Source organism: Phacochoerus africanus, chromosome 9 (assembly GCF_016906955.1).
Source record: "Phacochoerus africanus isolate WHEZ1 chromosome 9, ROS_Pafr_v1, whole genome shotgun sequence".
Lineage (NCBI taxonomy): Eukaryota > Metazoa > Chordata > Mammalia > Artiodactyla > Suidae > Phacochoerus > Phacochoerus africanus.
Window position 1 is genome coordinate 82830673 of NC_062552.1, and position 15453 is coordinate 82846125.

Sequence of the window (15453 nt, forward strand, 5' to 3'; positions counted from 1 at the left end):
TCTAATTTTTACCTTGATTATTTATAACACTATAATTTTAATTTCTCTTGAGGATCATTTCATGCTCATCTCAGTTATCTTAATAGTTACCACTTAATGAGTATCTTCCATCTCTAACCCTCACAGTAATTTTCTGTGGTGTGGTATTATTCCTGTTGCATAGATAGTAAATTAGGGTGAAGAAGTATCATATCATGTAACCAGAGTTACGTGAATAGTGTGTGGTAGAGCTAGGACCTCACCTGAGCTTTATCTGCTTGCAAATCCTGTGTTCTGCTTTCATTATGCCTCACGTTTGCTCCAGGACAGCTGTATAACTGTCAAAGGGGGCCTCCTTTCACCCCTTTGACAGCAGCATTCATCACCATTGCCCCTTTTCTCCCAGGCTTCCACAACTCAGTACATGGCATCTCTGTTCATCTAACTGCTATGGAAAACAATTTTTGACTCCTTTCTTTCTCTCTTACCCCATATCCAATCTGTCAGCATGCTCATCTTGTGAATCTTTTCATTGAAACATGCCCGGCATCTGATCACTTCTCAGTGCCTCCATACTTCTGAGCTGATCCACACTACTGTTATCTTTTCTGGAACCATCACAAAAGCCTTCTATTTTCTACTTCTTCACTTGCCTTCCTGCAATCTGTTGTCCAGACAATAGCTAGAGTAGTCATGTTAAAATATAAATCAAATCCTTCCAATGGATTTCTAGCTCACTCAAAGTAAAATCAAAAGTTCTTACTGTTTCCTGCAAAGCCCCACATGGTCTGTGCTCCCTTCCCCAACACACACCTCCATCTCTTATCCCTTATCTTAACACTTTCACCCTGCTCCTCTGGTAACTTAGCATCCTTGCTGCTTATTGAATGTGCCAACGTGTACTGCCTCAGGTCTTTGCACTAACTGTTGCCTCTCCCTGCAGTGTTCTTCCTACAGATAATTGTATGGCTAGATGCTTCACTTCTAGTTTCTGGTCAAATGTCGCATTATCTGGGAAACCTTTTTTAGATTCAGTCTCTGAACTATAAATCAGCACACAAGCCGTCCCCTCACTAATCCTTTCTATTCTTACTCTGCTTTTCTTTTTTGTTTTGTAACTCTTATTACTCATACTGCATATGTTGTTTTTTTATTGTCTGTCTCTTCCCCACTAACATGTAAACTCTTAGATGGCAGGGATTTTGTTACTACATTTTTAGTAATTAGAACAGTGTTTCGGTTAGAGAAGGTGCTCACGAAGTATTTATTGATTGAAAAAATGTAAAGAACTACCAAATTTAAAGTGACATTACCATTGAAGACTAACTCATGAGCTCTCTTTCCAGAAGTTATCATCAGCCTCTCAGTTTCCACTGTCTTCATTACAATCATCATCATACCTTTCTCAGCTTTCTGCAGTACACTCCTAGTTGGTTCCCCCATTTCTTCTCTTGCTCCCTTCCCAATTGATTCTTCAACCAACAGCCTCCATCTTATAAAAAATTAATCAAACCTTTCATGCTGCTATTTAAAACCTTCCAATTATTTCATATCATTTTTAGAATAAACTTCACACTCTGTGGTCTGCAGTACTACACGATATATTTGTTACTCAATTTATTGACCTTTAAAAAAAAAAAAAAGCCTCTCTCCTACTCACTGTGTTTTAGCCACATTAATGTTTCCCAAGACATACCATACTTATTCCCATTTTAAGGCCTTTGCATAGGTGCTCTTGGGCCTTGATCATTGTTTATCAGGTTCTCTCGTGTTTGTCTTCTTTGCATACAGGTCTTGTCTTAAATGTTACCTCCTCAGAAAGGTCATTCTTTGCCTACCCAATCCAAAATAGCCTCTGCATTCCCTTTTTTTTTTTTTTTGCCACACTGTGATATGCAGAAGTTCCTGAGCCAGGGATCAAACCTGTGCCACAGCAGCAACCCCAGCCACAGGAGTGACAATGCTGGATCCCTAACCACTAGGCCACCAGGGAACTCCCTTAATTTTGGATTAGGATAAGTGTTATAAAGAAAATAATCTTGATTCTTAATTTTCTTTTTATTCTTTATCTTCCCATATCTGTGTGAAACAATGTTTGTCTTTCTTATTTACTGCTCTATCCCTGGCACATAGAACAATGCCTTTGACTTATTAATCACTCAGATATTTAAATAGATGGTTGAATGAATGAATAAATTAAGCTTTATAAGAGTTATCTAGGGATCTTCATAAAGCTGTAGAATCTCAGGTTCCCCCCATGAGATCGAGTCATTAGGGTTAGTTATGTGAGCCAGGAACTTGTAGTTTAGTAAATATTCTAGATGATTCTTTTGACTAGGCATATTTGGAAAATATTGATTTCATGGGCATATTGCTGAGTAAATGGAGATGATGATTAAAGGAGTTATCTTTTAAATTAACCTTAGTATAATGACATGAATTTGTTGAACATTTCCTGGAGTATATACCATAGAACAGTAATTACATGGGGTGTTTGATGTAAGACAAGTTTTCTCTTCTGATTTATTTAGGAATATTGAATATTATATTCTTTGGAGATTAGCTAGGCAGCCATTAATTTATTAAAGGATTTGAAAAATTGAACATTATAGAAATCTACTTGGCTGTTAAAATAGATTTGCCAAATTTACTTAGCGTTTCTGGTCCAAATCATTTTCTCCCCAAATCCCTCTTTTTGTTGTTGTTGCATTTTTAAGGGCTGCACCCCTAGCATATAGAGGTTCCCAGGCTAGGGGTCGAATGGGAGCTGCAGCCACCGGCCTACACCACAGCCACAGCAAGACTAGATCTGAGCTGTGTCTGTGGGCCTACACCTCAGCTCTGGGCAACGCCGGATCCCTGGCCCACTGATCAAGGCCAGGGGTTGAATACACATCCTCATGGTTACTAGTCAGGTTCGTTTCTGCTGAGCCATGATGGGAACTCCCCAATTTTTTTTTTGACAGAACTTTTTCTTTTTGCATTTGTTTTTATTTTATAGCTCTCCTTCTGCCTTATCATGACACAAAAGAGTTCTTGGCAATAAACCATGCTTCTCAAAATATTGAAATATAGTTTATGCATGTATATATACATATTGTTTCTTTTTTGGCTGTGCATGTGCTTCATGTAGCGTATGGAGTTCCTGATCCAGGGATCAGATCCAAATTGCATCTGTGACCTAAACTGCAGCTGTGACAATGCCCAATCCTTAACCCACTATGCCAGGCTGGGGATCAAATCTGTGTCACAACACTCCCAAGATGCCTCTGATCCCATTGCACTACAGTGGGAACTCTATTTCTTATTTTATGCATTTTACTTAATATATATCATATTTATATATGATATATATATATCATATATATTTATAATATATATCATATATATCATAATATATCATATTAGCTCAATGTTGTTACAAATCCCTATTAATAATAAGGAATATGCACTGTATACAAAGTACAGTCCATGGTTCAATGCTGCTACCACAGCATATTCTTTCTTTCTTTCTTTTTAGTGGCCGAACTTGTGGCATATGGAAGTTCCCAGGCTAGGGATTGAATCCAAACTGCAACTGTGACCTCCACCACAGCTGTGGCCATGCAGGATCTTTTAACCCACTGCACCAGGCCAGGGATCAAACCCATGCCTCCTCATCAACCTGAACTACTGCACCAAAGCAGGAAGGAACTCTGCATAGCATATTCTCTCCATGGTTAGCTGTCTACACAAATCAGTTACAGGGCAGAGCGTATGGACTAAACTTAAATTCCAGCAGAAACTGTCTTTTTTTTTTTTTTGGCAGCAGTAGACACTAAATATCTTTTTAGAAATTCTTATTATATTAAAAATTCATTAATTGCAGTCAAATAAGGATCAGTTATCTTTCCTTTTAGGGGTACACTAGAAACATAAATAACTTTTGGTATGCATTGCTTTACATTTCCATCTTATTGTGTAATTACTTTACTTAAAATTGCCAGCTTTTTTTTTTTTTTTTACCCATCTGTTTATTTAAACCCAGTTAATCACATGTAAATTTTTTTAGGTCTGTCTAGTCTCATTGCAGTCAATTCAGAATCTGTACAAAGAGGATAGGCTTTTCAGATTTTACCTTATTTCAACTTGTTTTCCCTCTTAAATTTCCCACCCAAATTAGAACCTACCCATATAGAGAGGCTAAATCCAATAAATGTGATTCTTAGAGTAATTGCCATTGGTTTGGTTCTATCTTTAATCATCTTTGCATAATTCTGAGTCAGAATGGTTTTTGGTTTTGGTGTTTTGGTTTTTGAGTTTTGTTTTGTTTCTTAACAGACATTTCTTCTTCATGTTTCTGGATGAAAATCTGAAACTATAATGCCATTATGATCATATTAAGGCTAGGATTCTCTTTCTGGCTCACAGGTGGATGCTTTCTTGCTTTATCCTCACATGGTGGAGAGAGGTGGGGGTGGGGACTGGTAGGGAGAACAGGCTCTCCAGCCTCTTTCTTTTTTAAATTTAATTTTTATTTTATGTTGGAGTGTAGTTGATTTACAATGTGTTATTTTCAGGTATACAGCAAAGTGATCCAGTTATGCATATACGTATATCCTTTCTTTTCAAGATTCTTTTCCCATTTAGGTTAACACAGACTATTGAGTAGAGTTCTCTGTGTTATACAGTAGGTCCTTGTTGATTATCTGATTTATATATAATAGTGTGTATGTGTTAACCCCAAACTCCTGATTTGTTCCTTTCCTCTACTGAGATGGTTTCTTATGGTGACAGTGCTGCTTTGGTTTTTTTGTTTTTAATGTTGAATTCCAGAAAATTACAAATGCTGTTAAGACTGGTGATTTCAGGAGTCACTTGGTGGCTCATTGGGTTAAGGATACGGTTTGTCATTGGTTTGTCATTGCTGTGGTCTGGTTACTCCCTAGCCCGGAACTTCTACATGCCTCAGGCAAGGCCAAGAAAGAAAAAAAAAAAAAAAGTACTGGTGATTTCAGGTATTTTAGTATCCTGACGTATTTTTTGTTATATGTCTGGATAATACAGACAGTAGCATAATAAGCTAAGTGCTGTGATGAATATGCCCTTGGTCATACTTCTTTTTCTGAATTATTAGGTAGTGGTTTCCACTATTGATTGTGTTATTAATGAAGTTACCAATTCTATCTTAAATGAAGACTAAAACCTACACTGAGTTTTAGATGCAAGACACAGGCTAGCTTTTATTTGCTTCAAATTCTCTGAAAGAATGGTGAAATGACTATGAAAGGAAATTCAGAAAAAGACTACTGCTGTGGGCAAACTGAGGGAGATAATAAGGCTTTTCAGAAAAGCTATTTATAGAGGCAGTTTTGCAAGTGAATACCACCCACAATCACTTTTTTCTCTCTCTTCTCCAAGGCACATGGCAAGTAACTAAATAAAAATCTCCCTACTTTACCATTTACCCAGGATAAACTATATTGAGCAAGTGCCCATTTTGTAAAACTGCTGTATCATTACTGTTACAAGGAAGTATTTTCAGCTCATTTTTGGATGGCATTTACCTGTTGTGAACAGGTATATGTTTCTAGTTTTCATTTGAACTACCATTTTGTCTGTAGAATATCACAGGCTTTCATATACAAACTAGCTGTATTATGACCTAGGAGTACCTTAATTTAGGAAGGCCATCAAAGGGTTAAAACAGTTATGTTGTTGACAGATTGTTCCCTTTACAGGAAGTAATTTGGTTAAAACAAGTGTCATTTTGAGTAATATTTAGGACAACTCCCAATATTAGGCAAACTTGGGTGTGCCCTCCTTAGTAACAAATGCAGGAAAAATGTTAAATGGAAGAGTTCAGACACAGGACAATAGAAAGGTGCCCAGACTTATCTCAGAGCACTGTTACTGTGTTTGACTATACAATTGGGATTGCTTGCCCAGAAATGCCCTTCACCTTGAATCTATTTACCAATCGTGATTTTTACAGGTATGGCTGGTTTCATTCTTGTCAGTTCATGACCTTGTGTACTCTTAGATTTGCCCCTGTTTCAGCTTTTACATATATATATAATAATATATATATATAAATATATATATTTATATATATGTAATAATATATAAAGTATATATATTTATATATATAATAATATATAAATATATATTTTTATATATTTATGTTTATATATAATTATTTATAATTATATATATTTATATATTTATATATAATTTTTTTTTGTCTTTGCTATTTCTTTGGGCCGCTCCCGCAGCATATGGAGGTTCCCAGGCTAGGGGTGAAGTCGGAGCTGTAGCCACTGGCCTACACCAGAGCCACAGCAACGCGGGATCCAAGCCGCGTCTGCAACCTACACCACAGCTCACGGCAAAGCCAGATCATTAACCCACTGAGCAAGGGCAGGGACCGAACCCGCAACCTCATGGTTCCTAGTCGGATTTGTTAACCACTGTGCCACGACGACGGGAACTCCAGCTTTTACATATATTAATGAAGCATTTATTTGCATACTCTTGGTTACTTTTCTTTCTTTCTTTTTTTTCTGTTTTTTTGTTTTTTGTCTTTTTACCATTTCTAGGGCTGCACCCACCGCATATGGAGGTTCCCAGGCTAGGGGTCTAGTTGGAACTGTAGCAACCGGCTTACGCCAGAGCCACAGCAACTCGGGATCCGCGCTGCATCTGCTACCTACACCACAGCTCATGGCAATACCAGATCCTGAACCCACTGAGCAAGGCCAGGGATCAAACCCATTACCTCATGGTTCCTAGTCAGATTCATTAACCACTGCACCACAACAGGAACTCCATTTTTTTGTCTTTTTTCTTTTTTTTTGTCTTTTCTAGGGCCCCACCCATGTCTTATAGAGAGGTTCCCAGGCTAAGGGTCGAATCGGAGTTGTTGCTGCCGGCCTATGCCAGAGCCACAGTAATGCGGCATCCTTAACCCATTGAGCGAGGCCGGGGATCGAACCCGCATCCTCCTGGTTCCTAGTCAGATTTATTAACCACTGCGCCATGATGGGAACTCCTTGCAGGTTACTTTTCATATTACCACATACGTATCTAGTAAATATTGCTCTGTGACAAAAATCTAAGTTGAACATGTGAGGAACCACACAAAAGACTTATTTCTGCTCATTTCAAATACAGTCATCCCTCAAAATCCAGGTGGAGTTGGTTCCAAGACACCCCACCACCACCACTTGAATATCAAAATCCACAGATGCTTGATGCTCAGGTCCCTTATATAAAATGGTGTAGTACTGTTGGCCCTCCAAAATCGTGGGTTTCACATCCACAGAAACAGAGGGCTGACTGTGTTGGAGGCTGTTCAAAGGAAGAATTCCAGGTTGGCTAAAAAAGGCACACACATCATATATGCACAGCTCAGAAGGCAAGAAAGTATGTTATGCAGTATAGAAGGTAATTCGTTTTAAGAAGTTATTTATAAACTCCCCCTTAAAAATATATCTATTCTGGAGTTCCCGTCGTGGCGCAGTGGTTAACGAATCCGACTAGGAACCATGAGGTTGCGGGTTCGATCCCTGGCCTTGCTCAGTGGGTTGGGGATCCGGCGTTGCCATGAGCTGTGGTGTAGGTTGCAGACGTGGCTCGGATTCCGCGTTGCTGTGGCTCCGGTGTAGGCCGGTGGCTGCAGCTCCGATTCGACCCCTAGCCTGGGAACCTCCCTCCATATGCCGCAGGAAGTGGCCCTAGAAAAGGCAAAAAGACAAAAAAAAAAAAAAAATATATATATATATATCTATTCTGTCTGAGTTTCCTGAGACATTTTTCTATTTTTTTTCATAGATACATTTTCTGGCAATTTCAGGTAACTTGTTTTAGGCCATCGTACTTTGTTTTAGAACAAGAAAGTTAGAATTACAGAGTATTGAGAAGCATGAACATAGGTTCTCAAACATCAAGACTGTTATCTCCAACGTTTCTCTTTCATCAGTAGTGTTATGTGTCTTAGGTCACTCATTAACTCAAGCATTCGTCTTTTCTTTCTTTCTTTTTTTTTCCTTTTTAGGGCCATACCCACAGCATTTGGAGGTTACCAAGCTAGGGGTCAAATCGGAGCTACAGCTGCCGGCCTATACTACAGCCACAGCAACGCGGAATCCAAGCCTCGTCTATGACCTATACCACAGCTCACAGCAATGCTGGATTTTTAACCCACTGAGCAAGGCCAGGGATCGAACCCGCAACCTCATGGTTCCTAGTCAGATTCGTTTCCACTGTGCCAAGACGGGAACTCTTAATTTCTCTTTTTAAAACCAAATTAGGGAAGAAGATCTTCTAAAACTGTATCAGTAAATACATAGCATTTAAAACTTTAGTTGCAGGAATCAGGCTTCTACCTTTTTAAAGTATGTAGAGTATACTCTATTTTATACCGTACATAAGATCAAAATTTGTTGGAATTCTTATGTGGCTCAGCAGTTTAAGGATCTGCTGTTGTCATTGCAGTTGCCCGGCTCGCTGCTGTGGTGTGGGTTCAATCCCTGGCCCAGGAACTTCTGCGTGCTGCAACAGATGCAGCCAAAAAAACCCCAGAAAACCCAAGTATTCTGATTGGTTCTTTCTGTCTGGGATGCTTAAAGTGTTAGATTTAATTATATATATTTATACTTTTTAATTTAGAAACACCATGGAAAATGTTAATTGAATTTTCTTTAAAATTATAATTCTTGGTCTTGTTTTTCCTTGGATCAACTCTGGTAATCTTACACCTACAGATTCAGGATAAGTTTTTCAATATGTAAAACAATACACACATTTAAATACATTTATATAGGGTTAAAAAGAACCCTGTTATAGTAAAATAATCAAAATACTAAATTTGTGATCTATAATGCTTCTTTATCAATGTATTGAACAAACCTAGCAGCCATTCTAATAACTACCATAATTTCAAAGTAGTGTTGGACATCAAAGATATTATGAAATATATGCAACAACTATAATGTGATATGAAATTTTTAGATATTTGTGGTTATCACAGATATTTTTATGTAGTTTGTTGCCTACATCATATCTGGAGAAAATACTCAATTTCTGTTAGAAGTTAGTGAAAACAAAGATGTAACTTTATTCCCATTATTCGCAGACCCCCCAGTCTGGAATTATTTTTATTCCCCAAACATATTCAAGGAATTCAGATGTAATCCCCAGTATCTCAAGAGAGTTAATCCAAGGAAAATGGAGCTCTGAGTCCTTTCCATATTTATCCCCTAAAGCTTTTCAAGCTTTTAAAATAAATAAGCAAGTGCTTGCTTGTTAAATGGCAATTGTCACTATCTCCTAGATGAGGAATTTGGTTTATTGTCACTAATTTTATTACAGATTTCTGAAGAAAGAGATAAAAGCCAGTTTAGTCATTTTATGTCAAAGTTAAAGCAGAACATACCTGCTGGTAGTAATGACTGTTTTACTTAAGTCTTGACTTGCAGCTATTATGGCCACATGTTCCTTTGTCATTAAAGAGAAAATGTAACTCATATCAGAGATTCTGAATCATTCTTCTACTTGATGGAACTACTATTGTTTGGTTAGATTTGTGTGACTATTTTTTTATTTTTTTTAATTTTTTTTGTTTTGTCTTTTTTGTTGTTGTTGTTGTTGCTATTTCTTGGGCCGCTCCCGCAGCATATGGAGGTTCCCAGGCTAGGGGGCCAATCGGAGCTGTAGCCACCAGCCTACGCCAGAGCCACAGCAACGCGGGATCCGAGCCGCGTCTGCAACCTACACCACAGCTCACGGCAACGCCAGATCGTTAACCCACTGAGCAAGGCCAGGGACCGAACCCGCAACCTCATGGTTCCTAGTCGGATTCGATAACCACTGCGCCACGACGGGAACTCCTATTTTTTTATTTTTTATTGTAGTAAAATATATGTAACACTAAACTTGCCATTTTAACCGTTTTTTAGTGCACAATTTAGTAACGTTAATTTTTTTTCTTCTTTTTTGGCCACCCTGTGGCATATGGAGTTCCCAGTCCAGGGATTAGATCCGAGCCGCAGTTGCAACCTATGCCACAGCTACAGCAACACTGCACCCTGTGCCTGGCCAGGAATCAAACCTGAGTCCCAGCACTCCCAAGATACCACACATCCTGTTGCGCCACTTTGGGAGCTCCCAGTGACAATAATAACGTTCACAATGCTGTACGGTCATTACCAACATTTCTTATCGCCCCAAACAGAAACTGTACTCTGTTGACCTAAATAAAGAGGTAAACTGAGGTAAGCTGGAAAAGATGAGTTTATTCAGGAATAGCAGAGGAACTGCAGTTTGGTACAGGCAAACCATAGCAAGCTACAGATGAGTCTATTGAAAGTTTGGGGGTTTTATTTATGTTCATGAGATGTAAAGAGAGAGGGTTCAGTTAGAGTCAGTTAAAATAAAAAACAGAGACCAGCCTTGAAAACTTCCCTAGCGAATAGACTTGGTTTAGTCACACAAACAAAGCTCATTTCAGCCCACTTTGTGAGCCTAACCCAATGTGGATCATCTCTTGTTCATGCCTTTGACAAAACTTCCAAAAGTTGATGTAAGACAACCTATGATCAACCTCCCATTTGCCAAGAAAATTCCTGTAAATCAGGCATTTATGGAAAATCAGCCTCTTAGTCCTTAAGTTTTGTCTTGCTGAGAGCTCACGGATGAGATTCGCCATTTTATATCCTCCAGTTACTACTTTAGATTAAGTTCTTTCACAACTCATTAAGCAATAATATCCCATTCCTAACTTCTCCCCCCAACTCCCAGCCCCTTGATAACCTCTGACCTATTTTCTTTCTCTATAAATTTGCCTATTCGCCTTTTCTAGATATTTCATATAAATGGTTTTGGGGGGTTTTTTGGACTCATCAGTGGCATGTGGAAGTTCCTGGGCCAGGAATTGAACCCGGATCACAGCAGCAGCCCAAGCCACTGCAGTGACAATGCTGGATCCTTAACCCACTGAACCACTGTGAAACTCCAATATTTCATATTAAATGGAATCATACAATCTTTGTGTTTCTGCCTGTGCCTTATTTCCCTTAGTAATATTTTCAAGGGTTATGCATGTTGTAGCATGTATCAGAACTTGATTCCTTTTTATGGTTGAATAATATCCCATCGTATGTATATATAGGTCTTCTTTGACTTACAGTGGGGTTATGTCCAGATAAATCCTTCCTAAATTGAAAATATTGTAAGTTGAAGTGCATTTACTACAGCTAACCTATCAAACATCATAGCTTAGCCTAGCTTACCTCTTTTTTTTTTTTTTTTTGGTCTTTTTGCCATTTCTTGGGCCTATCCCCTGGCATATGGAGGTTCCCAGGCAAGGGGTTGAATCGGAGCTGTAGCCAACGGCCTATACCAGAGCCGCAGCAACTCGGGGTCCGAGCTGCATCTGCAACCTACACCACAACTCATGGCAACGCCGGATCCTTAACCCACTGAGCAAGGCCAGGGATTGAACCCACAACCTCATGGTTCCTAGTCAGGTTCGTTAATCACTGAGACACAATGGGAACTCCTAGCCTAGCCTACCTTAAACATGTTCAGAATGCTTACATTAGCTTACAGTTGAGCAAATCATCTAACACAAAGCTTGTTTTTTTTTTGTTTTGTTTTCTGTTTTTTGTTTTTTGTCTTTTTGCCATTTCTTGGGCCGCTCCCACGGCATATGGAGGTTCCCAGGCTAGGGGTCTAATCGGAGCTGTAGCTGCCAGCCTATGCCAGAGCCACAGCAACACGGAATCCGAGCCATGTCTGTGACCTACACCACAGCTCACGGCAACGCCGGATCGTTAACCCACTGAGCAAGGCCAGGGATCGAACCCGCAACCTCATGGTTCCTAGTCGGATTCGTTAACCGCTGTGCCACGATGGGAACTCCTACAAAGCTCACTTTATAATAAATGTTGGATACCTTGTGATTTATTGAATAGTATACTGGAAGAAGAAAAAAGAATGGTCGTAATGGTCCTGCTTGCATGGCTGACTGAGAGCTGTGGCCCTTCTGCCCTGCCCAGCATCACAAGAGACTATCGTACTGTATGTTGTCAGCATGGGAAAAGAACAAAATTTAAAGTATGTTTTCTGAATGCGTATTGCTTTCACACTATCATAAAAATCAAAAATCTTAAGTCAAACCATTGTAAGTTGGGGACCATTGCTACCATGTTTTGTTTATCCATTCTGTTAGAGGACACTTATGTTATTTTCACCTTTAGGCTGGATGAAAAATGGTGCTGTAAACATTGTTGTACAGTATCTGAGACCCTGTTTGCAATTCTTTCGGGGTATATACCATGGCTCACAGGTAATTCTTTTAACACTTTGAGGAAGCTGTGGGGTTATTTTTTATAATATTTAATTCTGCTTTTAGTATCTCTTCATTAATGTTTCTTGAGCATTAGAAAACTTTCTTTTGCTTATTTCCTTGGTTGACTTTTGTTGCTGATTTTTAAGAAATTATTTGTTTTGGTCATTCATTTTTTTCTTTTCTTTTCAATTGTTTGTTTTTCAGACCCGAGTCAGAACTCCATCACAGGGGAACACAGCCAGCTGTTAGGTATAGTATTACTTGGGGACTGACTCTCTCTAAAGTCGCCCTTTTCGTGCTTATACTAAGAGACATTATTCCCTTCTCTAATTCTATTTTCTGTCCTCCTTTTCTGCTTCACACTTCTCAGCTTTTTTTTCCCCTGCTGTTTCTATTCCCAACTTGGTGAGTTTTAGGAATCTACTTCTGCAATTGATGGCTAAGACTCAATTTAGTTACTTTAAAAAGTAATTTTACATGGTCTGTGATTTTAAGTTTTGTAAGAGAGCATCTTTTTTCCAAGGTAATTTTGAAATGAAAATATAATATCCTGTAATATCTTGTGATCACCTTCATTTTAATTCCTGAAAGTACTTCATACTTTAGGCATGACCTTAAGTGAGGCAAAGAAACTGATGTTCGGGGTTCCTGTTGTGACGCAGCAGAAACGAATCAGACTAGTATCCACAAAGATGCAGGTTTGATCCCTGGCCTCGCTTAGTGGGTCGGGGATCCAGTGTTGCCATAAGGTGTGGTGTAGATCACAGATGTGGCTCAATCCCATGTGGCTGTGGCGTAGGCTGGCAGCTATAGCTCCAATGTGACCTCTAGCCTGGGAACTTCCAAATGCTGTTGGTGTGGCGATTAAAAAAAAAAAAAGCAAACAAATAAATAAAAAGAAATTGATGTTCCAGTTCCTTATCTGTGAAATAAGTTATGGAAATGAATTGATTTCTTCTGGTATCATTCACTTAAATTGCAGTAAGCTTGTAATTTTTTGTTTTTTCTTTTTGGCTGCAGCTGCAGCATGTGGAAGTTTCTGGGCCAGGGACTGAACCCAAACTACTTCAGTGACAAAGCCAGATCCTTAACCCTGTACCACTGTATCACAAGAGAACTCCAGTAGTAAGCTTGTATGTTGACAAGAATTCCACATCTCAGAACTGAAATATTTTTTTAAATATAAAAATAAAACATGCTTGAGTTCCCTGGTGGCTCAGCAGATTAAGGATCTGTTATGTCATTGCTGTGGTTTGGGTCACTGCTGTGGCACAGATTTGATCCCTGGCCCTGGAACTTCTGCATGCTACGGGTGTGGTCAAAAAAGTGTTTTAGGAGTTCCCGTCGTGGCGCAATGGTTAACAAATCCGACTGGGAACCATGAGGTTGTGGGTTCGATCCCTGACCTTGCTTAGTGGGTTAACAATCCGGCATTGCCATGAGCTGTGGTGTAGGTTGCAGACGCGGCTCGGATCCCGCGTTGCTGTGGCTCTGGCGTAGGCCGGTGGCTACAGCTCCCATTAGACCCCTAGCCTGGGAACTTCCATATGCCACGAGAGCGGCCCAAGAAAATGGCAAAAAGACAAAGGAAAAAAAAAAGTTTTTTAATGAAAGAAAATGAACCATGCTCCAGTGAGGAAGTCATACAATACAAAAAGTAGACAGACAGACAGACAGACAGGAGTTCCTGTTGTGGCTCAGCAGTAACAAACCCAACTGTTATCCATGAGGACACATGAGGTTCAGTCCCTGGACTTGCTCAGTGGGTTAAGGACCCAGCATTGTAGTGAGCTTTAGTATAGGTAATAGATGTGGCTTGGATCCCACCTTGCTGTGGCTGTGACGGAGGCCAGCAGCTGCAGGTCCAATTTGACCCCTAGCCTGGAAACTTCCATATGTTGCCTATGTGGCCCTAAAATAGACCAAAAAAAAATGAAATGAAATGAAAAAATAGGTCCCTTCTCCATACCACCTCACCTCTACTCCCCCCAAGTTTCTTGCTGTTGACACTTTCTCGTGAATTCTTAGAGAAATTTTTACACATTTTTATATTATATACTATGACTCTTTTTTCCTTTTTTTAATCAGTGGAGAAGTTACACTAAACATACTATTCTGTGATTCCCTTTTTTTTTACTTTATATTTTATCTTGGACATATCAGTACATAAATAGCTACTTATTTATTTGTAGTAGAATAGTATTTCATTTATTCCTACACTGTAATTTTATTCATGAGCATTTAAATTATTTCCAGTGTTTTTTACTGTTACAAATTATGTTGCAATGAATATCTTCTACATATATGTTTGTGTTCTCATTGCCTGTATATTTTTAGGATACTTTTCTAACAGTGTGATTCCCTGGTCAAAAGGTTTATTTCTTTTCAAAAGGATACATCAGCTTAAATCCCCTAATAAAGAATAAAGAATCTACTCAACTCCCTATCATCAAAAGTAGATATTATCATCTTAAATTTTTTTCTTTAACTAATAGATAAAAATCTCTCATTTTTAATTATCAAGTTAAGCACTTTAGTTATTAGTGAGTTAAGTACTTTCAAATGTATTAAGAGCCATTTTATTTTATTATTTTGCTTTTTAGGGTCACACCTACAGCATATGGAGGTTCCCAGGCTAAGGGTCCAATCTGAGCTGTAGCCGCCAGCCTACACCACCACCACAGCAACGTCAGAACCAAGCTAAGTCTTCGACCTATACCACAGCTCACGGCAATGCAAGATTCTTAACCCACTGAGCAAGGCCAGGAATGAAACCCCATAACCTCTTGCTTCCTAATTGGGTTTGTTTCCACTGAGCCACAATGGGAACTCCTTAAGAGCCATTTCATGTGTGTCTGTCGTAGGATGCTTACTTTGATTTATATATTACTGAACTTTAGCTGTTTGGATATATGCAAAGCAGCTGTGGAAAATAGAAGCTATCAGAAAGTCCAAAATAGAGAAAGTACTTGACTTGTTTGCTTATTAGAGATTCAGAGTGTTAGTTCAAGAAACTGGAATACTCCTTATCTGCTCTTTTATGTTAAGGACTTAATTTTCTGGTCTTAATTCTCATTCATTTGAGTGAGTTTATATGCCGGAAGAGTAACTGACACCTTAGACACTCAATAAATGGTTGTTAA

General features: G+C 38.9%; 1 protein-coding gene across 6 annotated transcripts in view; it reads left to right on the plus strand.

Annotated features, from left to right (window-relative positions):
- The window catches only part of SLC12A6 (solute carrier family 12 member 6), a 103514-nt gene that overhangs the window by 47768 nt on the left and 40293 nt on the right, over nt 1-15453 (plus strand). For 5 of the 6 annotated variants that reach the window (XM_047797724.1, XM_047797728.1, XM_047797725.1 and 2 more), the window contains one exon: nt 12515-12559. The exons of the other annotated variant lie outside the window; for it this stretch is intronic. In XM_047797724.1, the coding sequence (XP_047653680.1) occupies nt 12515-12559 (45 nt within the window). The remainder of the gene's footprint in view (nt 1-12514; nt 12560-15453) is intronic. 6 annotated transcript variants of the gene reach the window in all.